Source organism: Carassius gibelio, chromosome A3, assembly GCF_023724105.1.
Source record: "Carassius gibelio isolate Cgi1373 ecotype wild population from Czech Republic chromosome A3, carGib1.2-hapl.c, whole genome shotgun sequence".
In the NCBI taxonomy this organism is placed as follows: Eukaryota; Metazoa; Chordata; class Actinopteri; order Cypriniformes; family Cyprinidae; genus Carassius; species Carassius gibelio.
Genome location: NC_068373.1, coordinates 21,234,593 through 21,262,369, shown reverse-complemented (window position 1 = coordinate 21,262,369; position 27,777 = coordinate 21,234,593). Strand labels below are relative to the sequence as shown.

The following is a 27,777-nucleotide window of genomic DNA, read 5'->3' as shown; positions in this document are numbered from 1 at the left end:
ATGTCTGAATACTTTCTGTACCCACTGTGTGTGTGTGTGTGTGTTTGTGTGTGTGTGTGTCTATATATATATATATACACACACATATATACATATATATATACATATACATACATACACACAGTCATGGCAAAAATATTGTAAGTAAGGATTGTAAGTATGATCAAAGAAGGCTGTGGAAATTAATCTGCATTGTTAATCCTTTTGATCTTTTATTTAAAAAACAAAAATAATAATAATAAAAAATAATAATAATAATAATAATTCACAAAATATTATGCTTTCATTGGATAATAAGAATTTAAAATGGGGGGAAATAGCATTATGAAATAAAGGTTTCTCTAATACACACTGACCACAATTAATGGCACCCTTTTATTCAATACTTTTTGAAACCTTTTTGAAACCAGTTTAACAGGTCTAAATTTTGACGAGATCAGAGACAATTCCTTCATCCAGAATCACTCCAGACCCTTTAGACTCAGTGACCCATTTCGGTGTTGTTTTTGAGGTTTGTGTTTGAATTATTGTACGGTTGGAAGATCCAAACATGGCCCATTAGAAGATTTATAACAGTGTCAGTCACTTACTGATTTTTTATCTGTTGGTATTTGATAGAATCCATGATACCATGTATCTAAACAAGATGTCCAGGACTTCCAGCATGTGGTTATGTAGGTTGTGTGACAACTTTTTTTTTTTGAAGGTTTTCTGAGCCCGCGACTCAACTATTTTCTGCAATTCTTCAGCTTTTATACTTGGGAGAGTCTTTAGCCACTCAAAACTCTCACCTAAGTTAGGACGATATAGACACATGACCTCTTCCGGGCAGATGGGTAACATTTTATTTTGATTGGAAATTCTTAATTATTGCCCTGATGGTGGAAATGGGAATTTTCACTGCTCTAGCTCTTTTCTTAAAACCACTTTACTAATTTGTGAAACTCAATTATCTTTTACTGGATATCAGCAATATACACACATACACACATCCCCAAATTGTGACGTCAACGGGATTTTAGATCCGGGAGATGAAAATAACGCAAAAAGCTTACAAATTAACCAGCTTTCTCCTATAGTTAGAACTATCGAATGCTATCATTGTCTTCTACGATGTGCAACACAAACACCTCTGCTAAATTCTGAGAAAAAGTAGTCTGTGATTTTATGACCCTTTAAACTACAAACGCAGGACTGAATTAACAGCTAGACCGATGCCTAGTACCGTTCTGAGAACTCAAAGTTCAAGGCACTTTATGCCAGCGCTTATGAAATCATCTTACCTTAACACTTTCTCCTGCTCACGCTCCACACGCCCCGACAATAGGCGCTCGTCGCCGTGATGTGTCCTCTCATCTCCATGCTCTTCCTCTCTGTGGATTGGGCCTGCAGGACATTACACCAATTGAAGACGCTGACTCAATATTTTTACTAAATTTGGTGACTTTGCAGTGTTTGCCAATGATCTCATTTTACATCATTTGAAATACATTTCTGACCTTTCTTGCCTTAAAAACAACCAAATCCTAGTAGTATCTTCCAGCCTGGCAAGATTTAAATGTTACCATTTTCTCTTTATAAATACACTGCTCCAGAAATAGCCCAAACTCCAAAGGTGTTTATCAGTCCTAATACTCAGCACCAGTCAAAAGCAGTGTCTTACACATCTATGAGTTTTCAGACAGACTTGTGCAGACAAAAAATACCCACGGAGAACCTATCTAGAGTAACGGATCACATTTACAAGAACCCATTGAGGCCCATCAGTAACTTATCAATGTTTCAACAACACAGTGGTGTTATATACAGTTCAAATTGCTCTTCATAGAGACAGCCATTTGGAGATTCATCAGACAAAGTAGCATTACAGAATTCGAACTAAACTAAAAGACCCTTTGAAGTCTGTTCAAAATACCACATCAGCACAGCCCTGTATACCAAAAGATAAATGCGTAAACATTTTTTTTTTTTTTATCCGAGCAGGATTTAGGTAGGAGTGTATTGAACCTTTCAGTACTGACAGACAGTGGCTGAGAAGAGATTGTGTTCTTCTAAACCGAGGAGGGGGACGAAAGTGCACAGATCTCTGTCATGCTCCAGGGAAAAGGTTTCAGTCTGTTTCCAAGGTTACCAAAAGCCTGTCCGACAAGCTATCCGTTTGCATCAAAAAGAGGGCAAATTAGTCAAGCAAAGCTCTGTCCCTAAAACTTGTTTTACATGTAAATTTAAACCTTCTCTCAGAGTGTGGGGACTAATGTTATTACAGCAATTTCCTTGCACACGAGAGCACATAAATTAATGCTATTCTCTCCACCCTTTCTGTCCCTTCCCGAAGGAGATTCGATTGCTAAGCAACAAACCTAATGTCATATTAGAATGCACTGCTTATTTGCCACCTTTAGTAAAGCTCTGTTTTATAAGCAGGCGGGCACGCAGTGTCTTAGTGAAAGGTTTAAAACACTCCCTATGCTAACAGGTAACACTGTGGGCCAAAGCAATAGCAAAGCTCATGATGTTTAAGAAATAAAATGAAAGAGGGAGTGACCTTGGTGTCGAGCATGCCCACATAAATGGGCTGTAACCACAGAAAATAAGATTGGGTCAGTGTGTTGTTCTTCAGTTTCGTTAAAGGCGTGAAAGCATTTAAGAACAGTTTTTTCCTTTACAATTTATTCCACCTTAAAGGGTTAGTTGTGCTGCTTTTATCTGCTGACCACAAAATAACTGCTTTTGCCCATACAATAAACGTCAATTGGGTCTAAAAAAAACTTTAAAAAAGGCTTTTTTAAAAGAAATATATCCTTTTGTGTTCCACAGAAGATAAGTTGTACAGCTTTGGAAAAACATGAGAATGAATAACTGATTAATGATTTTTTTATTTAAGATAAGAGGCAACGCACCTTTGATGGTTCCTCCAAGAATTGTCCTGTCCCTATCCGATACAGAGCTGGGCTTGCTGCTGTTGTCCCTCTGGCGGGCAACAGCCACTGCAATGCCTACCGGTGGATGACGAACCTCCCCATCCCCCTGAGAAGAGTTTCCTTCTCTGCCAAAGGACTTCGCACTCTCAGGTCTCTCAGGTTCCTTCTTCAACTGCTTTCCAGACTGCTGGGGTGGAAGGTGCTGAACTCTAGACACTCCGGGATAACCAGCCTCCAGTTTCATGCTTCCCAGTCCTCCAAAAGGACTACGACTATCAGATCCGTGCATGGAGCCAGACTCGCTGGAGAAGTTGCCACTGTACTTGATGAGGCTTTGCATGGCCGAAACCTCCCCGTGCCCCTTGGGACTTCCGGCACTGCTTACCGGTCTATGTAAGCCAGTATTGTCCAGGTACATTCGCTTGCCCTCTTCTTCACCTCTGGGGCCATGGGTGTGTTGGGCTGCCAATGCGGCAATGTGACTGGTAGCATAATTGCCCATCTCGAAAGGCTTCCATTTGGGTTCAGCAGAACCCAAGGCCTTCAACGGATTCTGTTCCGAGTGAGGCGTAGCTGGATCCATTCCAGAAAACGGATTGGCAGACCTTTGAGCCCTGTCCCTCTCTTGGCTGCGAGATTCAGTCTCAAGTCCCATTCTGATCATGTGTTTTGATGTAGTGTTGGATAAGTCCCTGGCATCTGGACCGTTTCCAGATTTATTTGTGCACATTTCCAAATGCAAGGGCTTTTTCATGGCCAAACCATTTGACCTAATTATCGAGCCTTCCTCGCGTAAAATGTCTTTCTTAAAGTCCCCGTGAGGGGGAGACTCACTCTTAACAGAGGACCGACCATGGTCCATATGTGTTCTCTCATTCCCCACCTGCAGGGCTGATCTGTGTGAGTCCCTCTCCCTGCTCTTGTCATTTTTATTATCTCGAGCTTGGGAGGCAATTTGAATTGGCCCCTTTCGCTCATCGTAAACCTCGACAGAAGGCACATAAGTAGGAGCTATCACTCTGTGTTCTTTGCCTGGCTCTTTTGATGTAGAGTAGAGCGGGTACATGCTGGGCGGCATGTGGTGAGGGGGAGGGTAGGTGCCAGAGGACACCAGCCTGGGCGGGAGATGGGATGGGTTGGGCTGCAGAGAAGAGGGACTGGCATATGACACATGCAGAGTGCCAGCTGATGTTGCAACCGAATCACATCTTCTCTGCTTGTCGGAGGAAAGGTGGCCCCCTGGCCGGCTGGTTTCGTCATCTCGGTCCCTGTCCCTCCTGTCCTGTTCTGTACTTGGGTGTCGGGTTGGCATGCTGCTGCTTGTCCCGCAGTTGCCAAGTAAACTGTGGTGAGATTGTTTGGGTTTAGTGTCCATGGTGCTCAGAGCAGGCGAGTGCTGATAAGAGAAAGACCGAGCATGCTCCGAAGTTTTTGCAGACCTCTCCGAGTTGCTCACTCTACGCTCATCTTCTGCCTTGACATCCAAGGTGAGGTCCACCACACTGTGGGACCGTGACTCCTCTTTTGGCCTTTCTCGTTCCTTCCTTGGAAGGGAGTGACCTAGGTCACTCTTAGAGGGCTTCTCTTTTACCAGATCCCTGCTCGAGTCTTTAGAGCTTTTGTGAGGAGGCAGGGCCTCCTTTTCCCTGGAGAAGGAGACGGGCATGTGAGCCACTGGGCTCCGGGCCATTGCAGAATGGGAGTGCACTGAACCTGGCAGGTAAAACCCCTCTGAGAAAATGAGAACAAAATGGAAAATGTGAGCCTGTCAGACCTTTAGTCATTTGGTGCAAAATATTAAGACTGTTTAAAGGCTCTAAGGTGCAGAAAGTATATAAAAAGATCAACCACATACTATTAAATTGTTAAAACGCTCTAAATGAGACACTATCTGCAAGTACAGCAGAGCAGAAAGCAAAGGAAATGTAAAAGTTCAAGCTTTAGCAATGTGCTGCCTGTTGAGGCAGAATTAAGTCTAAAGTTTTACATGGTAAAAATGGCATGGTAAAAAAAAAGATTTTCTTTTTTTATCCCCAAATCAAAATATGAAAGAATCTTCCACAAAACAAATGAATAATGATCAAAGTAAAAACTTTTTTTCCATTGAATTTAAATTTTGCATAAATTCAGTGTAAGAAAAACTACCATGAAACACTTAACACTTTTAATATTACACAATTATTAGTATTATTATTTTGTATTACTGTGGTTTATTTATCGAGAGTCATAAAATAGGCTTCATTTTCCTTTTGGTGTGAACTATGACCTAGATATTTCTTCACAATTTAGAGATTTTATATACACTTTATAAATATAACTTTATATACACATACAGGCCTAAATGTTATGATAGTCATATACATACATAAATCACAGTGATAATGGTTAAACATGTTATTTTATATACATATACAGACCTTTTTGTGAGTCAAAGAGAGCATGTTGGCTGAGCTGTGGATGCTCAAGGTGGCCCAAGGGAATGTAATGGCTGGGGTACAAACTGCTTGGCAAATGAGGAAAACCTGGAAAAGAGAGAGTACAGACATCTTGTTATTTTAGAAAATAAGGGATTGGCTAAAGCTGTCAGTTCTACGTCCAGTATTTAATGCAGCATCTGTATCTGGCTATCATAAGGCAGAGTCATTATTCAAACCCAAATTATGCGCACTTACAAATACACAGATTTGACGATTTATTATCTTATCAGTTTATGAATCTGCTTCATAGCCAGAGCCGCAGCTCACCTCGGCCCAAACATAAAATTGACTTATTACCACCCAAAGCAAAGGGAGAGAAATATTTCTCAAATCTGACATCTGGTAACCGGGAAGCAGCCATTCACACATTTAAGTCATGAATTTCATCTAAGATTTCACCAAGGGCAAAGACGCACAAATGTACATTCATAACCTCAAACACTACAAACAACAACATGAACAAAAGCATGAAGGCACAAACAAATAATGCTGACACATAACATTATCCCTCCTTTAAAAAAAAGCTTTAATGAAAGACAAAAGGGTTGTCAGAGCTAAAAACAAATGGATCTCTAAAGATAGACATGCTCCACATTCAAAAGGGAGGATGAAATGTTTAGAGCATAATCCTCTGGAATACATATAGGGTCATTTAAGTCCATTCATCATTCCTGGTTGTAGAAGATACATTCAAATTGGGTGGATCATATCCTTCACTGGGAGCCTTCATTGTGAGACATGTAATACACTGTGGGTGGGGTACACTTGCATTTAAAACCAGCAGGGCCCGAGGCGTATACGAGACCTGTTGCTGCTTTTATGGACTGACTTGGCAGGCCCGTACCGCCCTAGCCCCCGGTGAACGCAGATCCGAGAGAGACTCTGCACGAGGACAGGCAAATTAAATTTTTGTTTTCACATGCTCTTACAGCACACAGTTACACAGAACACCAGCAGCTGCGTCATACAGGCTTGGCAGTTTGATGAGAGGTCAGGTGGTGCTGAAATGACTCATACGAATACCCTGAAGAGATGAGTAACCACTAAATCAAAGAACATTTGCACTAAACGCTAAATGCTGAAACAAGATGGGAATGGCTTCTGCTGCAAATGAATGGAGTGAAATGAGTCTGGAATGTGCGCTTCTCCCATCCCTCTGGCAAAATTGCAATACGTCCAGAGAGGCTTTGCTAAAGAAAGGTCAAGCAGCCGTTATATTGGATTTATGGTCAAGCTACTGGGCACATGGCTGCTGAAGCACCTTTTAAGGTTTTGCAACAAATTACTATAAAATGAAGAAGACCAGAAAGCAGAGGGTTAGAGCTAATTTCCAACTCAAATATTAAGAGGGAACATTCACAACACATCCATCCATGCATAGAAAACTTAAATCAAATTTGCCGTTTAAACAGTGTGAACAGACCGGTCCCCACTGCGCGCAGATATTGACAAGTTAAGTTTATGAACAACAGCAGGAGTCTCTTATGTGTAATGGATCAGTTCTTACTATCAATGCAATTTAAATCAGGTCACATCAACCATTATGGATTGACTTGTGTGCACCCCGGAGCGATCAGCTCTTCGACACAATGTTTAGAGAGAGATAGAAGATACAGGGTCCTGGAGAGCAGGGGTCAAAGGTCGCCCCGTTTCAATGAGTGTTACCAGAGCTCTGAAGCAAGTTTTATTGAGGGCACATGGAAACAGCCTCAAAGGCTCCAAAAACGAACACGTCTTCAATCTCTGCATGGTTTCTCTGTGGATCTAATATGCCATAGATTAAATTTCTCAGACAGACCAGGCAAGGCTGCTTAAAACACAGTGTCAACAACAGGCTAAATAAAGGACTGAGTCAGCCCATAAAGCTAGTGCGGTAATATTATTTAGTTGCATGATTGCTAAAATGCCAGTGGTTGGGCTGTTTATTTATCCATTGTATGAGTGGCAAAGACATTCATCATCTACCTGTCTAAATGAACTACACTTACATGGAAAGACTGCATTCGTTTTTATTTTAATTGGGCTTCGTAGACAAAGCACTGCAAATAAAACACCAGGGTTACCCAACACTTATCTACAGTCACAGCCTCACAGTCAAAGCAAAGTCTTCATAATTAGTGATAACAGTAACACGAGAACATTAAGTGTTATTGACGGTCTAAAACCAAAACAGTCTAAAAATACGATCCTGCTTGAAAGTGCACATTGCACAGTGTGTGTCTTTATGGCACTACATGTAAGAAGAGCGGTGCTTCAAAGGCTGTCACTTTATTTAGTACATCTCAGGTGACAGTACTGCTATGCTGCTGATTGCATTCCCACACCATACTGAGAGATGACTGAAGGTGTCCTACTCTTAGCAACAGGGCTAGAACTGCGGCATGGCATTTATTTCTGTGTTCTTCTGCATGCCTCGTAAGGGGTGTGGTGGAGGCAGGCGTGCTCTCACACAACTAATCTCAGGGAATCTCGCTTTCTCTAATGTGAAATGGAGAGAAAGTCTCAGCCTACACAATATCTGCAGACTAGCTAATTCGTTTTGATTGCCACTGCCATTTCCTATAGTTCTGCACCACAATGTGCCTAATGCAGAGAAACTTCCTGACAAGCCAGGAAGCTAGATACAGGGTTCCCATACATTTTGACCAATGAATGCCCTCATGATTACTGGAAAGAAATCTTTCTTTTCTTTTTCAGGGGTTGCCAGGCAGAACATCCATTTATATGCATTTTAATTATAGGAGTTGATTTTAACTGTCAGTCTACAAATTTTTCTAATAAGATTTTTTACAAACATATAACGTATTCAAGAACTCATTATTTCAATTTTGTTCATCACATTTTTGTCTCAGTTGATTTTTTTTTTTTTGTGATCAACATTTTTATTCAGATTTAATTTCATTTTCAGAAACAAATCACAGTTCACGGTTTAAAAGAACCATGTCCAAACAGATGCTATGAAACCGTCCACTGGTTTTAGGTTTCAGTTGTTGAATGTTAATACAAAATTAGGCCTTCACGTTTAGATATTTTTCTGGAAACAAAAGTGGAATTTCCCAATAATATTTGGTTTAGTCAGTGTAACTGTAAAGAGGAAATAAGTGTGTTTTCTGTAACACAGAACCATTTAACCTTGCTCATCCTTTAGGGATCTATTACTAAGGACAGGGGAAGGTTACAAAAAAATGGTGTGTGTGTAGAGGGGAATTTAGCTCAGAAAGGAACAGTCAAAAAAGGAGGCCATTAACAAAAGCAAAGATGCTATGACATACCCTTGCTGACATAAAAGAGAAATAATGTTCCCTGAGGCTAGGACTATATAAAAGTCTTTGAAAAAGGCTCTAAAGGAGAGGAGCTGGTTCAAGACTTGTATTTAGGTGCAGAGGGGCTGCAAAGGTCAGAAGAAGCTCCAACAATTTCAATAAACCCAATCATGTGCACCAGAAAGAGGCAACTTCTAGAATTTCTGCCAACGTGCATCCGCCTCCACTCTCCCTCTTTTCATTATCTTTATTATACATCTAAAATTTCACAAACACATCAGTATTCAAAACCATCATCTGGACCCCAGGGATGCCACAGGAAGCGCAGGAGAACATCAAATCGCTACCTGTGCCAGCAAATCCATCATCATAGTCAAAGAGGAACATTCCTTTCTGAGCGGAGTCCAATGTGTGCCGAGAGCAGCAGGCATGGACGGTCTATCAATCACACAGCGCCACCCTGCAGCCACCATCATCTCCTGCACAGTCCAAAGGTGAGCGGACCTCAAGGGCCACGCATCTGATTGAAAACCACAGCAGAAAAAGAAGGACCAGGGATGGCACATTCCAGGGATACTCTGATTCTTGTCTAATATAAACAAGAGACGAGGTTCAAACCGTCTCCCAAGTCACACAAGTCTCCACTGTTGTGAAAGACCTCGTCCTCGCAAAAATCTCATTAGTGCATTCGCATAAATTGTGTATTTTCAGGCTGACCGTCTCTTGGTACATATACAAGCCCCATGTCCAAACAAACTGTTAACATTTCACAGTTCGCTGCAATTCATGGTCATTAATTTAAATTCAAAGATAAATCCGGTCGGCGGTTTCTCCCTCTGATTATGGAATATTTGCAATCTGCAGCGGAGGGACTGCGGCATGCCTGATTGTTTCACACATTTTGTGTAAAAATAGCCAAATTCCACAGCTGCTACTTCGACTTCCTTCAGTTAATAAGAGCCAGGTGCACCCTTCAGAATAAACAGGCATTTTCCAATATTTTTACAGGCTGCAGAGACAGAGGAAACTTCAATGTCAGCTATTCATCGCATTTCTACACAGGTAGAGCGAGGCAGGCTTGCTATTATCTGTGCCAAGGTTTTAGACAGTTCATCTGTACTTTCTCTGTGGGGACTTGAAACAAAGGCCTATAGGTACAAGGCCCTTCAACAAACCTTGTTAATAATCCGCCCACACCCTTTTACAGAGATAGCACTGCTTTTCTTTTTATTGTTTGGTATACATGTGAACCATTTTGAGAGCTGAAATCCCTGTCTTCTCAAAATGGCAGGGGCTGGAACAGCTTCAGTGCCGAATGAATCATCTTGCTTGAGCGTGCAAGTTTGAAGTTAGAGCACAGATAAGGGCTTGACTTTACACACTAAGATGAGGAGGAGAAAATATGAAGGAAGTGTGTAATACAACTGCAGGGCAAAATAAAAGAATCTCGAAACTCTACAGGGGTCAACAACGAGACTGGTTTTGTGGACCTCTGAGTTTTTGGGCAGCTGACGTAACTGCCGTTGACCCTGTTGGCCAATTGTTGCACAGACACTAAAGCTTATACTGGATGATCATATACATGCCATTAGCTCATAAAATTAGCTATAATGTAAGAATAACAAATTAATGCTGTATTTTTTTTTTTTTTACTTTCTATTTATCAAGAATCCTGAAATAAAATAGGTTTCCAAAAAAATATTAATCAATTTCACTAATTTATATTAACACTAATAATAAGAAATGTTTTTGAGTTCTGAAGGATCATGTGAAACTGAAAACTGAAGCATCGACTGCTGAAAATTCAGCTTTGCATTAAAAGGAATAAATTACATGTTAAAATAATTATTTTAAATTGTAAAATTATACTATTATACTATACTATTGTGTTATTTGAACTACTGGTCCTACAGTACTAACTAGTACAGAAAACAGACAATAAGGTTTTATTTTGAGCCCTTATAAGATACTTCAAGCTAAGGCTCTGTATCTAAAGACACATAGTACTGTTATACAAAGAACTGCACCACTAACATCTATCTTAAGCTCTGTCAAAGCCCTTAGATATTGACTATTGACCGACACCAGCTATTTCAAGAAAGGAATTGGTTACAATTACGCTGCAGCAGAGCGGCTGTCAGATGTGGCCTATTCTACATTAGAACCGCAAGGATGAAATTGATTTTTTATTGTCTTTCCTACAGTCGTTGCACACCATTCACATAAATCTAGTTTATTGACTTCAAAGAGAGAGAGAGAGAGAGAGAAAGAGAGAGAGAGAGAGAGAGAGAGGGGGTAATCCATCATAGACATCAGATCAGACATGACTGCATATTACACATCACAGACTTAACCAGCACCACACACACACATACACACACTCACTTATCAAAAACATTAGTCCACCTTTACCCGCTCAAGCGCAGTCCACAGCACATGCTTGTAATTCCAATACCAAGTCGATTTCCATTAACTTCAAATATAAAGCTGCCTAAAAGTCCCTGTGGGTTGTATAGAAGGTGTGTTTTTTCCATTAGCCCGTCCACCCCGTCCTGCCCATCAGCCAGACATCTGACTACAGCCTTTGTCTGAGTTCACTGATCTGCCAACAAACCTAATCGTTAAACCCAATACGTTCAAGCTGCCTTGTGCAATTGCAGGTCTCGCTTCGTTTTAAGAGTTAAAATGCTCCAACGTTTCTTCCCATTTTTCACAGGACACATAGAAAGTCTGCGATTCTTACCTTCATGAGTGTGAGAAGCCCAGAGCTGGGCCATTTGCAAGCTGGCTGGGTTTGGGGCTCGAAAGCCTGGATCCGATGATCCATGAGCACTGGAGGCGCTGACGTATCCGCCAAGGAATGGACTAGAGGCACCTGGGAAGGCATCACCTGCAAAAGAGAGAATCGAACGTTTGCCTATGAAGTGACAGAATAAAATGAAGCTGTAAAAAGTCAGTAAGCACTGTCATTTGATATGACGACATGACACTCAGGAGAATAGCCTTGGCAAAAGTTGAATGATTAATCTGTGAAGCTCTGTGGTTTTCTTTTGAAATACAAAAACCGCAAACATGTTCCTGTTGCCGGACGGCCTTTTAATTCCCTTCAAAAGAAGAATGTTTACAAAGAGGCACAGAAAGACCACAAACACAAATTGCTTTTGCTTGTAAACAAATGTCATGGATAATTATTACTCATCCTAAATGTTATGTTAACTGTCATTACAACAGCCACCAGATGTGCAGCTTCAAAATGGGGAACGTCTAAATAAAAGCATGTTTTCATCTTGCCGTCTTTGACATCGGAGAAAGAGACAACACATAGACGTGTGTGGTATTCAATCTGCTGCCTCCTCAGAGCTTTTAAAGTCAGACGGATAAAAACAATAGTGATAGCACATGTAGGGCCCTATGATTTCCGTGATGTGGAAAAAGTGGACTGAATCCAGTCATAAAAACGGAATTCACAGTGTAACACAGAATGTCATGGAATTTGTCAAAATTTGAATACATTTATCAAAAGTAAGTCATTACACTTAAAATCTCGATATGGACTAGGCATCTGTAAATATTAAGCCGCAAAATTCGATTTAAATATGAATCTTGCATGTTCTGCGTGTCTCTGTTAATGAAAGGTGCAGACCAGTTAGAAATGTAGATTTTGCTGAAGTAGCTCATTCTCTCAAGTTAATTTCCATCTCTGGTGCAGATGCATGGCTTCATTTACTACACACATACTGAAACGTGCGTAATGCTTGCAGTGACTTCGGCTTCTGCCGTCTCACTAATAAGTACGTCAACACATGAACAACATCTCCAGAACTGCTCTGACAGTCACTTCATGAGCATTTGAACATTTGATTTGGGTAAAACTAGCATCATATCAATTACACAGAACTGTACATTTATTCACAGCAAACAGTCAAAATAAAAATCCAGTTTGATTCGAATACATTGTGCCCATTACAATTTGTACAAATTGTGATTTTGCTTAAAAAAAAAAAAATGTATTTAGTGTAATGAAATGTGTTTATGCAGTTTAAGTTTCAAAAAACAAATTTTCCACACATTCTACATTATTGTTGCTCATCTATGCCCCCCTTTCTGAAACACATTGATTTTTACAAAGTTCATCGTTCTGAAAAGTGAGGTTTACAGGTTTCACTGCTGTGTGTCTGCACTTTGGATGGGTTAAATGCATACTTGGCTGTACGTCACATCACTTGAGCCCCTTTCACACTGCACGTCGGACCCGGCATATTGCCGGAACATTGCTGGGTCGCCTTCTGTGTGAAAGCAACCATGTCCCGGGATTAATTCCGGCATTGAACCCGGGTGGGGGACCTAGTAACCTTGCCAGGTTCGACCCTGTTCGCTTTGTGAACAAAAGCCATATCTAATGGTGTGTCCAAGTGATGACACGCGTTATCGCGCGACTCTTTTACCGGCTGTTTTGAAGAAAGATCAACGTTCGCAACAAAAAAAAATATGTGCAAACTGTAATCAAGCAGAGATCAGTTAGTTCCTCCCTTTCCGCGCTGACGCCGAGATCGTTCGCTTGCTTCAGTGAAAGTATAACGTGCCTAGCGCTTTTGACTCGTACATTACACGTCACGCCCTGATGTCACGTGTCGTTACAGGATCTTAACGGGTTGTGTGTTAAAGCACGCACATATCCCGGGTAATCAAAACGAAAGTGCAAAATCTAGCGACCCAGGAACAATTACAGGAACACTTTACCCGTGTATTTGCCAGAATGGCAGTGTGAAAGAGGCTTTGGTCACTCACTCACTCACTCACATCAACAAATTAAACCCTCAGGTTCATCCATATCTAACACTATCTATTCAAGCATGACGTATAAACAGGGATGACCCGACCTCCCCCCCACCCAAATTCCTTCAATACAATTGCCTTCGTTCCCACATGCCTTTCCTCAATCCAGCATGAGAGGAGCACTACACAGTTATAACTCAGACAAGAGTTCGGACACACTTTCACAGATACACACACACACACATCCTCCTGTGCTGCAGACACCTTGGGACAATGGGTCCATTTTTTGCATGTGTAAATAGTGCATTAGCATGACAAGAGGAAAAGGAACAACAAGGCATCAACAGCAACATGAGCCTTTTGTAGTCGAGGTAAGCATGCGATTAACCTAGGAGGGAAGCAGTCTTGCTCTGCAGATGAACCGTAGGGCCATTGTATCATGCAGATGTGAACCCTTTGGACTACATCTAAACATTAACCACAGGACAGATAATACCCATGGATGGGGTGCAAATGGAGGAGAGGAGATAGCAGAGCAGGAGGAGATCCATACTTAGAACATTTGGTAGCTTATTCTGCAGTATGCAAGATGAACACCACAGTCTACCGTGTTTGCAATAACATACATTTATTTCCTTGTGAAGAAATGAAGAATATTATTACAAAAAGTTATTCTAAATGCGGAATCACATACTACTGGACTTGTGACTCTAGATCTATTGACTTGGCCAGGGATGCATTTTAGACTCGTAAGCCTTTTCTTCAAACACACAACAAGGGCACTGTCTCACTCATTCATTTGAATGGAAGATCTGGGCTTGTATGGGTCACGTGAAAAGAAGCAATGTTTGTTTTTTGTTTTTTACCATATGATTCCAGTCCTATAATGCAAAGAATGAGACATTTAGGGGACACAATTTATCCAAAGCAAAGAAAGGTTCATGTTTACAACTGGGTCATCCTCTCCTCAGGAGTGCAATGGTTACTGGGTAACTCAGCAACTGTCCAGTTTACAGATCACTCCGTATGTGGTTTGAATTTAAAACATTTAGGATTACTCTTTAACCACTACACCAACATACCTTTGTCAAAAGCATACTTGTTCATCAAATGTTTTATTTCAAGTTAATAAGTGTTGATACAGAATTGGGCAAATATGAAACTGGGTCACAAGTCAGTCTGATTTGATTTTGAAATGATTCATAATTATATTTAAAAAAAAATGCTGAGAACTGGAGTGATGTTTTGCACTGTAGTCAAATATTAACAAAATAAAGCATCAGACTTTATGTTCACAGTTTCAAGAACTGATTTTTTGTTGAAGATATTCAATGTAAATTTAAAAATAGATGCAAAAAAAAGTCCATCTGAGATTTTTTTTTTGTTCTAAATTAGTTTAGGTGCGGTAATTTTCACTTTGACTGCAAAGAAATGGTTATTAGTCAGTTACTGAATGATTTTTCTTCATTCTTAGGTCGAAGTGTACATTTTTGCAGGCCTAGTCGCTATTTGAGGTTATATTTTTGTTGGAACGGGATTTGGCTCCATCCAGCCTAAGAACATTAATATCAGACAGGCTAGCTGGCGTTCAGCTTCATCCCAAAGATGTTTATTCAAAGCTCTGTGCAGGTCAATTAAGTAATGCAATTCTCATGTCAATCCAATCTTATTTCTGCATTGCCCATTTTTTGTGCATGGGGTGTATTGACGTATTAAAACAGGAAAGGTCTTTGCCTAAACTCTTTCAAAAAGTCATCTTTGTGTTACCTTTACAACTTTAGGGATCTTATCCATTCACAAACAGCTTGTAACACTCCAAAGAGAAAGGAAAACTTAATCTCATCATATGACCCCTTTAAAGAGTTGGCATCCTGTGATGGCCCCACATCACATCCTGAAGATTTCCAGTATGATCCATTGCTAGTCTATGGCTGTGAACTTCACTTTTGTGTGCGGCTGGAATGACTGAAATTTGATATTATTAACATTATTAACATTAAGTTATAGCTGACCACAAGTTTTCTTTCTACATTTCTGAAGGGTGAATGCATCACTCAAAAAGGAATCACAGTCATGTCTGCGCCACGGCCTGTAACATAAGCAGCAGCTCCTGACAAATAAATAAATGGAAACCTCAATGCTCAATCGTGTCTGTGTGCAGTTTCTGAGTGCAGTGTGAGAACCACAACACAACAGCAAAAACTGTTGTCCTGATCGCAAAGATTGTTTTCCTAGAAGTACGTCCAAGAAGGTCTCAATGGGAATTTACAAAGTCAGTTGTTTCACATTTTCTCTGAAATATTCATATCCCATCTGCAAACATTTCCCAGTGTCATATAATCCCTCTGAACCCGGAGTTTGCAGGGCACGTTAATTGTTTCCAATCAGTCAGCTTTATAGCGCTCAGTCGTCATCTCAGATGCACGAAGAAAACACAAGAAGTTCAGTAGGTCAGAAGTAGTTTAAAAGCTGAATAGGATACAGGAATTTCCTAATTGCTTATGTTGCTCAACTCAACTCCAACCCAAAAGGCCTTGCGGTGAGCTTTCGCAATACCACAACCAACACCCAATATAATTAAAGCCAGACCCTTAAAAACAATTCATAAAGAACAGTTGTAAATTAGAGAAAAGAGAGACACTAATTAGAATAAGGTCTTAAACTGAGGCAAAGAAAACAGGACCATTAAAATACTCAGAGCTACTCTTAACTGGTCCTTCAAAGCCCACCACCTGCTCTGAAAAACATAAAGAGCACTCCCACATGACAACAGACAACATTATGATAGACATTACAATGCGGTAGACATAAAGCATGCTCAGCAGACCAATTCACACATCAAGGGGAAACCGGATTTAATGTCACTTAAAGCAAAGGCCATGATGGAATTAAACAAGAATTCAAAACTTTGTGAAGAATGAAAAATTTGTTCTTTCCTACCTAAAAGCCAATACCCCCTCATACAATTTGTCGTTAAAATGTAATGTTAAAATAAAGGAGTTGGTTGCAATTTCTTTGATGATTTTTTTTGTTACCTTTCTGGACATGGACAGTATACCGTACATAGGTTTTCAATGGAGGGACAGAAAGCTCTCGGACTAAATCGAAAATATCTAAACTGTGTTCCGAAGATGAACGGAGGTCTTACGGGTTTGGAACGACATGAGGGTGAGTTATTAATTACATCATTTTCATTTTGGGGTGAATTATCCCTTTAAGTGCAGACACAACTGTATGTAACTGTAACGATTATTCAAACATAGCAACATTGTTTCAATCAATTAAATTATATATTTTTTTCTCTTATTTTAATACCCAAATACATAACAGAAAGGGCAAAGTTCTTTTCACAAAATTAAAAAAAGATATCTTACAAGGTCCTTGCTAATTTCTGCTATTAAAAAGAAAAAAGTTTACGTGCCAGTTGGGCTTGTCACTTGGGCTTTTGTGGTAACGTTCGACCCCGGGACTGCAGTGCTAACCGCATCCCATGTGAGGAGCCTTTGTGCGGGTGAGGTGGGCAGCAGGATCGCTACGCAGCTGCAGCTTTCTCATGTGGTGGGGACGTTTTGTGCAGTTGGGGCAGTGCTCGCATTTTCACATTTTAATGGCCGAATAGAAAACAAGTAATTTGGGATTCTATCTCAACTCAATGCATCACCTGCAAAGAAACAAAAACATGTCAAAATGTACCAGTTCTAACAAGTCAACCTAGATCTTATATACAATACACTGAATTCCTGCACCTCACTTGCACTGCAGGGCTCAAACTGAAACTTTTGTTCAGATGTTTTGACAGGAAAAGAGTGACAAAATGATTGCTGCCTATAGTGGCAAATCTAACGTACTGAGGTAATCTTTGTCTAATAAACAAGCTTCTACGCGTCAAGTTTAGCCGTCACTGCCTATTCAAATACCGAGCCTACAACTGTGTTAAACAATGTGTCGGGGCAGCAATTCATCCTAGAAAATGGCGAGGATTATACATGGCCTTTTGTTGTATATAATAGTGAATGTTTAGTTTTGCATGCAGAGTTTGTCCTTTAGTTTGATTAGAATAATATGTACTGTACTCAAAGCATAAAGGAAGTAAATATGATTCAGGACAAAACATACTTTTCTTTATTATTTAAACAGACTGGAAGTACAAAGACTCGACTAAATCTATAATCTAAATAAAGTATGTGTTCTATTGCTGTCAGAGGATATTCCTTTGAGCTCCACCCAACACATGATTGGTAACCAGGAGAAACATGAGCCAGCAATAGAAAGGTCAAGCACATTTGTGACCATCAATATTCAATCCTTCCTTTCAAGACAGAATTGCGGTTAAAGCTACAAAAGCAGCATTTGTTGTTTGGTCTTTTTTAAGGTGCTGCCAGCAGCCAGAGCCGTGACACTGCAGCCAAAGAATGATGTGCACGTGCAATGAAAATTTGCAATATCTTTGCAATTTCTTGCCCATGATGAAACGAAGAAAAAAAAAAACAAGCAGCATGGTATAGAAACACAGAGGCAGCTCTGTATTATGTGGCAGCTTTCCAATCATATCTACTTCAAACAGCTGTGTGATGTAACATACTGCCCTAGTAACATTAATATCTGCACTGAAGAAAAGCTGCTCATCACCTTTTCATTGTACAAGAACAACATTGTACATCAGTGACATGGAAAATAAGGCTGTGTGTCCAAATTCAAGATCCCACCATTCCAGATTTTGCTGTGATTTGACCTGACCCTTTCATCTTCCCTCAGACAAATTAGCACATGATGACAAATGACTCAAGGGTGGAAAAAAAAGGTTCCTGTATTTAATAAGTATTATTATTATTATTATTAAATAATAAAATAAAAACAATGTGAAAAGAATTTCCATATGAGAAGAACTTTTTTTATAATTGAAAAAAAAAATTAAGTAGAAAGAATTCTGGGCCACTGGAACTTTCTGCTACTGTTCTGCAAGTTCTAGTTTAACAAAATCCAATTCAGATAGCATTTTATTTTTTAAACTTCCTACATGGCAGCTGATGAATGCAGCTTCATATATGGCAAGCCTAGCAAATGTTTATGAGAACTCCTATTTAACACTAATAAATTAATTTCTTTACCAAGATTACTGAAATGTAAAATTAGTTTCTTGACTGCACATTTGAAGAACAAAAGGCAAAATACATACCACTAATAATCTATGTAATTAAAGAAACCAAACAAATACAGTTTGCATTTAGTAAATGTCTGCCACAACTGGACAAGCTAAAATAGTACAAGCGTCTTCAGCACTTTGTTGCAGGCACTGTAACTGGAGTCAGTGATATGAGAGCAGGGCTGGCTTTCATTTCACATCCTTTGTTAGCTTTTCAGAGGCACAGCCTAATCTCAGGTCAGGTCACTGCTACCCTGTGTGGCCCTTCCCCCAACACAAACTACCCCATCCTCATGCAGGCCAGCCTCAACACCACCCTCACTGCCCTTTGGTCCATCCTTCAGACCTGTGTGCACATGCAGTCTCATCAACTTCAGTTGAGAACAATAATTATTACTGCTAGTGACTCAATGCAATGATCAGCCTATAAAATTATTTTTAGATACCAAATTATACATAAAAAAAAATAAAAAATACCAGCAAGACAATCACTGGGGCAAAGGTTTGAAAAACAAACCTAAAGACAGACTAAAATATAATAATAATAATAATAATAATAACAATAATAATAATGAGCTAACAATGTAACTGAACCCTAATATAACGTGATATAATACAGTGTAATACAATATAATAATGCATTATTACTTAGTGTTATTGTTACAGCAACTTGGTATAGGGATGCAAAAAACACCTAAAATTCAAATAATAAATGTGAAGCGAGCAAACCTAAGTGTGTCATAAATCAGCTGGCTATTTCTGTTTGGCCCTTTAGCAAAGAGATCCAAATTTGACAGCACAGACACACTGTAGTTTTTCTAGGTCATGAGGTTCTGCAATATAGAAACTCGATCTTATCAGGCTTCCAATCACTTACAGTCAAATTACATTTTAATAAAAATTTTTCCCCTACTGCCACTTCTTGCGGATGTTAAATCAAGGATTTTCCATTTCCCACTCTTGCTGTACAGGGGGATCATTCTAAAGGGAATTTTGTATAATTTTTTATATAATTTTTTGAACAGCATTATGAAGGAAGACCGAAGATCAAACGTTCAGAGAGAAAGGCTTCAAATAATGCAAAAAAAAATAATAATAATAAAAAAAAATACAAAATAAAAATACTTAAAACAGGAAAAAATGAAGCCGCAAACACCCTCCAGTGAGACCCCAGCACTCCTCATAAAACACACTCACATGAGCACGTTTAACAACTGGGACAGTTTATTTCAAATGTGTGTAGCGCATTACCCATGTAGGATGAGCAAATGGGGTCTATGCGCCAGGGCACTAAACACTTTATGTTTAATTCAAAGGAAAGTCAAGGCTGCAGGACGTTTACACACACACACACACACTCCCCCCTCCTGCTCTCTTTCCATTAGACCCTTCGCTCCTGCCATACCACTCAGGATGAGAGGGGGTTGGACTCCTGCATTTTACCATTCACCCTTTCAGCTGAGCTCCTCGCCTGTCACAGTGGATCACAATGAAGGACAGGTCTCATACTGTCTACTACCGCTCGATGCTGGCCCATGCTGCAGGCGGACCACAGAGTAAGTTCCACTGCCGTGATACAACCAGACAGCAATGAGGACAGTCACAAATTAATTCGGCTCTTGCTGCATCCCATTGCTAAACAAATAGCAACGATCACTGGTTTAGCTCTTTCCCCTCTGTGCTCTTGAAACCTCCGCATACAGAGCGAGAAAGGATAACACCTGGATGGCAAAGGACATTTTTACAAGTGGGTTTCCCCCCCTTAAATCACCCTTCAGGTTATAAATGAGGGTTTGTTCCCTTCCTGATTAAGGCAGTGCAGCCATTTCTTTAGGAGTCATCAAAACGAGGGTATAGCACACAGCTTATTAAAAGGAAATGGCTGAAATAACAAAAGTAAAAACAGAAACGTTCATGCTCGGCTCTGGATTCCCGCACTCTGCTGAAACAACAAGAAAGATAGTTCTTCAAAAAAAGAAAAAATGCACATAAAACCAAGCTGCCATTTGGGGGTTTTAGCAAAAAGAGGGTGCTCAAATGGAATCAATAAAACAGACCCCAAAACTAGAGGGGAGTAAACCATGTGGAGGCAGTCATTCCTATCTTGAGGCCAGCCTTCTATTAAAACAGCCCATAAACCACCAGCAGGGCTGCAACCCTGGGATCCTCTGATGCACCATATGAAAATCGATCATTGTACATTCCAAAAGGCAGCGCACTTCAAAAGGCATATCAAGCGAAGATTTGCATTTTCTCATGATGCAGATGAACCCTGTTAAATGAGTGTGCTGTGGTGGAGTAGAAAAGCACATTTCATCCATTGATTCAACATGTTCAACAAACATACTTCAGATTAATATCCTTTAAAAATCTCACAACATGTCAGCCATTACACAGACATTCAGCATTACACAATTTAAACTTGATCTCCATCCTCCTCAACAACAGAACAATCATGCTGATTTTAATGTTCCTAAACTACAGTATCATGAAAGGGGAGTATCCATTTAGATCAAATCACTTTAATTACATCCTCATATAAACGGCATTATATAAAATAAAGAAGACTAAAATGTAATGTTGTAGAGATGTGCTGTTATGCATACTACTTTGCTACATTCATTCTTCAGTGGGATGTTCACTGTTAAATGTGAAGACCAGCAGATGGGCAGATTATATTATACAGCCTACCTATAAAATGCTCCTGGATTCATGTTTCTCAAACCATCTCTAGAAGCTCTCAACATCCAATATAATTTCCTACCAGACGCCCAAAAGCTCAACTTTAGGTGATGATTCATGTAAATTTTGCCATGTTTACAGGTCTGTTTTAAATTGCTGCACTGTAAATATCATGAGGTGTTCAAAACATATTTGAATCAGTTGATCTTTAGAAGCATAAATGTACTGTCTAAAGCCCTATTCGGACGGGACTAGTTTTCTAAACTACGTTTGAGTTTAGATTCTTACAACCTGAGGTCTGAGATTTTCTTGTATCAATTCGGACGGGTCTAACATCTCCGTGTTTATTACAGAGGCGGGAGGGTCTGTTTTGTGCATCTGAGCGTCACAGAGATCATGCGCTCTTTATTGCGTATAGTCATTCTGATTGATTAACATTAGTATTATTACACAATAAATACTTAATACTAAATGGCTAGTATAGCAAAACCATGTTAATGTGTTTTTTTAAGTTTAACTTCTCTTTTTTTGTAGTAGCAGTAGTAGGATAAAAACCAATGTGAAAATTTTCATTAAGGTACATCTGTAATTAAAACATTACGTAACTGAGTGCATAAATGAACGTGAGTAATCTTACCAGATGTTGATATTAATAGCCAGTATTAACAGTTTATGTGATCTGGCTCTTGATTTTATTCTTTTTATTATTATTATTTCTTTGCTGGAAAGCAAATATATCAAACATGCGTGCAGTAAGAGCATCTATGGTAATTCGCGTTGGCCAAAACGCAAATTACAAAAAGGAAATGCATTGTGAAAAAATATTTCACCGGCAATCACAGACATTCGCATTCGGACGGGATTAGTTTTCTCAGAGGATCACTGAGTTTGCTGAAAAACAGTAGGTAATTTGCTCTAATATTATCACAGAGGTTGTGTGAGAAAAACACAGATGTGGCAGATTCGGACGGGATTAAAATCACCAAGTACCCCTGTGAAACACAGATTTCTCTAATGACCCCCTGTAAAACTAGTCCCGTCGGATTGGGCTTAAGAATCAGTTACATAAAAGGCAGAGATAAACCTTAACCAAATTTTGGAGGTTAAAACAAGACTCCAACCCCTGCAATTCTCTTAACATTATGATGATTTACAGTTCATAAACAATGTGTGCAATGCAAAGGGCCCTAGTCAGACTGCAGAAAAATGGTGGCCATTAAGACAAATTACAGATAAGTCCTGTGGAAATGCTTTGCAACCATATTTCAGTAAAAGCTTTCCATAACAGCAATGTAACGCATTAAAGTTAAGGGAAAAAATGTTGTCACTTTAAAATCCAAGAATAACAGCCATCTGGTGAGTTGGATTCATGCGTGAAATTTTTGGAACGAGTGTTCAATGTTGTACATGTTTGCTTCACAAGCTGGTGCAAAAACTCAAAAAAAGTACACCCACCCCTTTCCCAAAACAGAGCCACACTTACACTTCATTTAGCTTGCTCAAACATCCACTCTTCTCAAGTTTAAGAGACAAACAATATTACAAACTAAATCACTCATTAACACGCGTCTATCCTCACCACACCTACTTGTCTTATTCTTTAGATTTTGTTTTTTTGCTGGACATTTCTACAAAGCCTTACAGTATCATACAAGCAGTGGTATGTAATGCAGTATGATGAACAGCTGGGAGAAAACAAGTACAGTTCTGAACCTGTTGGGAAGCACACATATGGCACAAACTGAGATTGCTTTCTTTCCACGGCACATGTACAAGACCATGTACATTCAAGACTCAAATTACAAATTTTCATACATTCCACATCAAATTCCAGGCATGAACTTTTGCTCACATGCCCCTCAAGTCTTTCACCATGTGACTTGGTTCAAATCCAACAAACCAAAAGCCACCATGCCTTTTTATCTGGCGCTAAGACTGGGGTTCAAAAGCAGCCTTCCTTTACAACTTCAACAAGTCAGTGTTCAAAGTGCTTGAAAATATAATTTAAAAAACTTTGTGCCAACATTTCCCAACATTGTGCCCCATACAGTGAACAAATCTGAGTTAGTGCACAACATACAAGCTGCTCTTAACTCTAAACCCCCCCCCCCCCCCCCCCCCAAAAAAAAAACTACATCTATCCTGTTCAGTAACTAATGTACCTAGTTACAAAAACAACATACTGCATAGAATCTGGTGAACCAAAACTAAGAGAGACCAAAATCTGTTTTCTCTTTCAAAGAGAGGAAATATGGCTATTGAACAGTTATTATTGGAAAGAATGGAATGTTCAGGCAGTTCCCAGGAAGCTGAGTCATTCCATAAACATTATGTATGTTCACTCATTACAGCTAAGCATGAAGACCACTTATGAAAATGTCACTAAATACAAACAAACACGTCATTGACAAAGTCAGTGTGATAACCACTTGCAAGGATTAGATTTTAAAAATAATTGCATTTATAATATTTTCAGAATTATTTTTTTTTTTACAGAATTACATCAGAGTCACTGTGTGCTTGGTAAGTGCCACAATAAATGTATTGGAAGATTTTAAAAAGTACATATTTGGGCTCAAGAGAAAAGAGTACCAAATCCCCTTTAAAGGTCTCGTTTCTATTGATTCTTGTACACACAAAAAAAAAAAAAAAAAAAAAAAAAAAATCACAAGATAAAAGACAGACATGCTTTTTATATTTTTTTTTTATTCTTTAAAGAACTAGATGACTCATGAAAGCTCTGGGCAATAATAATAAAACAATCATCTCTGAAAGGTAGTCATCCAATAAGGATAAAGTGCTGCCAAATGCAGTGACATAATTTATTACACTACCCAAATCTTATCAGTATAAAGCATCCAATAACACCATGTAAAAAATGTCATGGTAGTTGACGGTTAGGGTGAAGGTGACTAAAACTCTCTCAGGTAGATGGGAAATATGCATGGCACTGCTGACATCTACACACACACACACACACCCCTAAACAAAGTAGAAGCTCCTTTCTTCAGAGATCTAAAGATTCTCTTTCACATCTGCAGAATGTTACATCTAGTCGAAGAGAAAAGGTATGGAAATTAATTTTTCACCATATTACACACATACATACATCTCTATATATAAAAATCAACAATATACTAGTGAAATAACATTATCACTTTTTCATATAGTTACTATACTGGAAAACCATTGATTTTTTTCAACAAACAATGCACGGTTGTCATTCCTGATAATCATTGATGTAGATGGTGTTTGCTTCTACATTTGTTACAATCATTTGCATTGGGTCCAGCCCCCGGACACAAGACAGCTATTCTATATGACAGAAACCACCATTTCACAATAACTGACTTGAGACAGTAATAGAAACTCAAATCTATTAGCTGCAGAAACATAATACAACAACAGTTCTTTCTCTGAACTCAATATTTCTCTGAATTTCAATATATTTTCAACTTATTTGGGTAATACTTTAGTCATCTTATAATGACCACAACGTACAGATCTCTGTTTCCTAATAAAGACAACTACTGAAAATATATTTATTATGACAATCAGGCAAACATACAACATAGTTACTACTGAAAATTCAGCTATAGGCATCTAAATAACATCACATTTACAGAACTAAATCAGCATCTTGGCAAACATATTTTTTCTTAAATATGCAGTGCAGACTTTTAAAGAGGATTTCTAAACACAAAGGTCAGACACTGTGACTTAACGGAGTGACAGGGAAGGCAATAGTTCACTCGGGAAGAGCAATAATAGTGGTGTTGAGAGGGGGAGCTATGGAAAACAAATGGGGCAATTTCAGTCATGAATCTATATTGTCGATTTTCATTAGATGCTAGTTGAAACATTAGGTCTTCTGCCCAAAAAGACATCTTGTGTTTTACTCAAACAGCTGAATGATTCAACTTGCACCAACATGCATGACTTTCCACGGTATTAGCGTTTTTCTTTAGTGTTGTTTGCGAGCGAGAAGAGAACTGCACGGGTGATTTGAACGCTGATTATGCATTGCTTTTAAAAACAATTGTTCCCATAAATGTTTATGAGTACATCTGAACGCCAATGTGAATATGTGTGTGTTTTTCTGTAAAGGAAAGGCGAGTCATGTTTAGTGAATAGAGGAGCTATATTAAAACGAATCATTTATTGTATTTTTTACGTGTTTTACAAATAATGTATTTGCGCACATATACCATCCGCATAAACTTAAAAGTATTAAATCATTATTGGCATTATTTAACATAATTAAATCCTCCCCATGTTTCTTTAAAGTATTAACAAGCGATACGGCGTTAAAAAAACAGCACAGCAGATCGTTAACAAAACGCAGAAAAAAAGTTTAAAAGTTATTTATATTTTTTAAAAACTCCGTTTGCTGTAATGTTTAAAAAAAACTGCTCTTACTGTGGTGAGAATGTAGGTTCATGGCCGATGAAAGATATTTTCCAGTGTGCAGAGCCGCCGGGTGTCCCGCGCCCACATGACCGGGAGACGGCGGCACTCTGCCGGCCGCAGCGGCCGCGCCGAGCCGGTGTGACTCCATGGACAATCCCGAGAGAAGGGGCGGCGGTACGTGAACAGATCTGGGGGGTCCGAAGTCTCGGCCATCCATCATCCACAATGACCCAACTTGATCAAAGAAACAGTCCGGGTAAATCCGAATAAGCCAGTCTTATTGGCTATAATGTCCCTAGATTCCCAGGCAAATCAGTGTCCTTATCCGGCATTCTGCCGACCTACAAAAACAAAACAGAAGAAGAAATAGTCTCGATAGGTGCGGACCACTAACGTTACCAAAATGAATCCAAAATTATACGGAGATGAACACAAGCAGTGCTGTCACATAATGACGCAGTTTTAATCTCAAGATCGCTGGAAAAAGAGAGTAATCTTCTCTAGTGCGAGCGGCCAGGATGCAAACAAAACGTTTAATATCAGTCGCGTAAAGTCCATTTTAGGATAAACAGACGGTAATGCCTCTCCTTATCTGTTTGAAAGCAGAATATCGGACGAAAATCCAGCCTTTTGGTGGAGACTTGACCGATCGTTCGCGCAGTGACCTATAGGTTCATTCAAACGGATTACAAACATATTCATAACTGTCCATGTTTAAACGGTCAAGAGCGGACAGTGTTTAAAACACGCCAAGTGCACGTAATAGTAAAAACTAAATAATTATATTAAGCGGGCGAATTTAACAAACACAACTGGCGGTTTTAGTGATCTAAATCTGTTAACGATTTTAAAACAACCCTCTTTTTTCTTACTGTTTGTAGGCTGTATTTTAACGGACTATTTTACTGACTTCTGCCGAAACGTTTGTCTGCAAACCAACCAGGTTTATCTTCTCCAAATGGGCTACGGCATTATTAAGTAACTATGTTTTAAAATCTAGATAAGTACATTATAGCAACATGAATATACAAGCAGGACCGTGCTGAACAGTTTGTCACTGCAGTCTGAAGGTTTAGACGTTATTAACTTAAAACAAATGGTTAATGTTGCAGGGCTATGATTTGATTAGGTGCCTCCACTTCTTTTCCATAGATGACATCACGCATTACTTTAGTTATTATTGTTAACACGAAATAAAATTACATAATGCCGTGTCCAAACGTCTGACCTTTTCACGGGGCAACGTTTAATAGCGTGAAGTGGTTGCGAGATTAAGTTAACTGGTATCAAAACACGACTGAAAACAATAACGAATCAAACTTTAGATGTGCGCGTGTTATCCAGCACCAACCGACCGAGAGCCACGTTTCAAACTTTCCCGTTTCTATTTCCAGCAACGAAACTTTTCCGCCCAAACGTTAATCTTTCGCACACAGCGTCTTGGTGAGATGCAGATAAAGCAGTATTAAACTGAGCCAAACTATCCCCCGCCTTTTCACAGCGAAAACAGCACTGTTTTTATAAAGGGTCTGCGATTTTGCTTCATAAACATCGTGTTTCTGTGTATATCGGGTCATGTGCAGAATGATAAACGGCCTACGTCTTACTTGAAATGGCGACTCAGTTTATAAAATCCAGTTTCTTCGCAAAATCCGTGAGACGTGTGGTGGAAAATTTAGACTCCATTTACAACCCATCCGTAGTTACGCAGAGCGAAAGCACATACGGGGGGGAAGGCCCTGTACTCACACCACTGTAGCTCTCGGTAAACTCTTCTGCGATGAAACAAGCATTGTTTCACAAGCTCCGCCTCCGAGAATCTCACCCGACGTGTTCCACAACGGAGCATCTGATTGGTCTACAGAAGTGTCAGTCAACTCCATGTAAACACTTTGGCTTCTCGCCATCTCTATAAAACCAATTATGGAACAAGGAGGTTGAACTGTTTCAAGCCCCCCTTCCTTCGAGACTTGAATGATCAAAACAAGCGAAGAATTTTTTGGAGGGCAGTTTCAAGGCTGCTCAAACTCGACTCATTAAAAAGACGGATGCGGACCTGGTTATTACTCAATGAACACACACTGCATGAGTCCAGTCTCTAGTAT

General features: G+C 39.4%; 1 protein-coding gene across 7 annotated transcripts in view; it reads right to left on the bottom strand.

Annotated features, from left to right (window-relative positions):
- Window positions 1-27,514, bottom strand: part of LOC127951993 (trinucleotide repeat-containing gene 18 protein) — a 64,290-nt gene extending 36,776 nt beyond the window's left edge. For 6 of the 7 annotated variants that reach the window (XM_052550180.1, XM_052550201.1, XM_052550220.1 and 3 more), the window contains exons 1-6: window positions 27,422-27,514; window positions 25,682-26,013; window positions 11,405-11,551; window positions 5,339-5,443; window positions 2,901-4,652; window positions 1,284-1,386 (exon numbers count right to left, since the gene is read on the bottom strand). In XM_052550180.1, the coding sequence (XP_052406140.1) occupies window positions 1,284-1,386; window positions 2,901-4,652; window positions 5,339-5,443; window positions 11,405-11,551; window positions 25,682-25,892 (2,318 nt within the window). In that variant the 5' untranslated portion in view covers window positions 25,893-26,013; window positions 27,422-27,514. Of the gene's footprint in view, window positions 1-1,283; window positions 1,387-2,900; window positions 4,653-5,338; window positions 5,444-11,404; window positions 11,552-25,681; window positions 26,014-27,279 lie in introns of all 7 variants that reach the window. The other variant, XM_052550190.1, reaches the window with a different exon arrangement.
- Window positions 27,515-27,777: the final 263 nt, after the last annotated feature.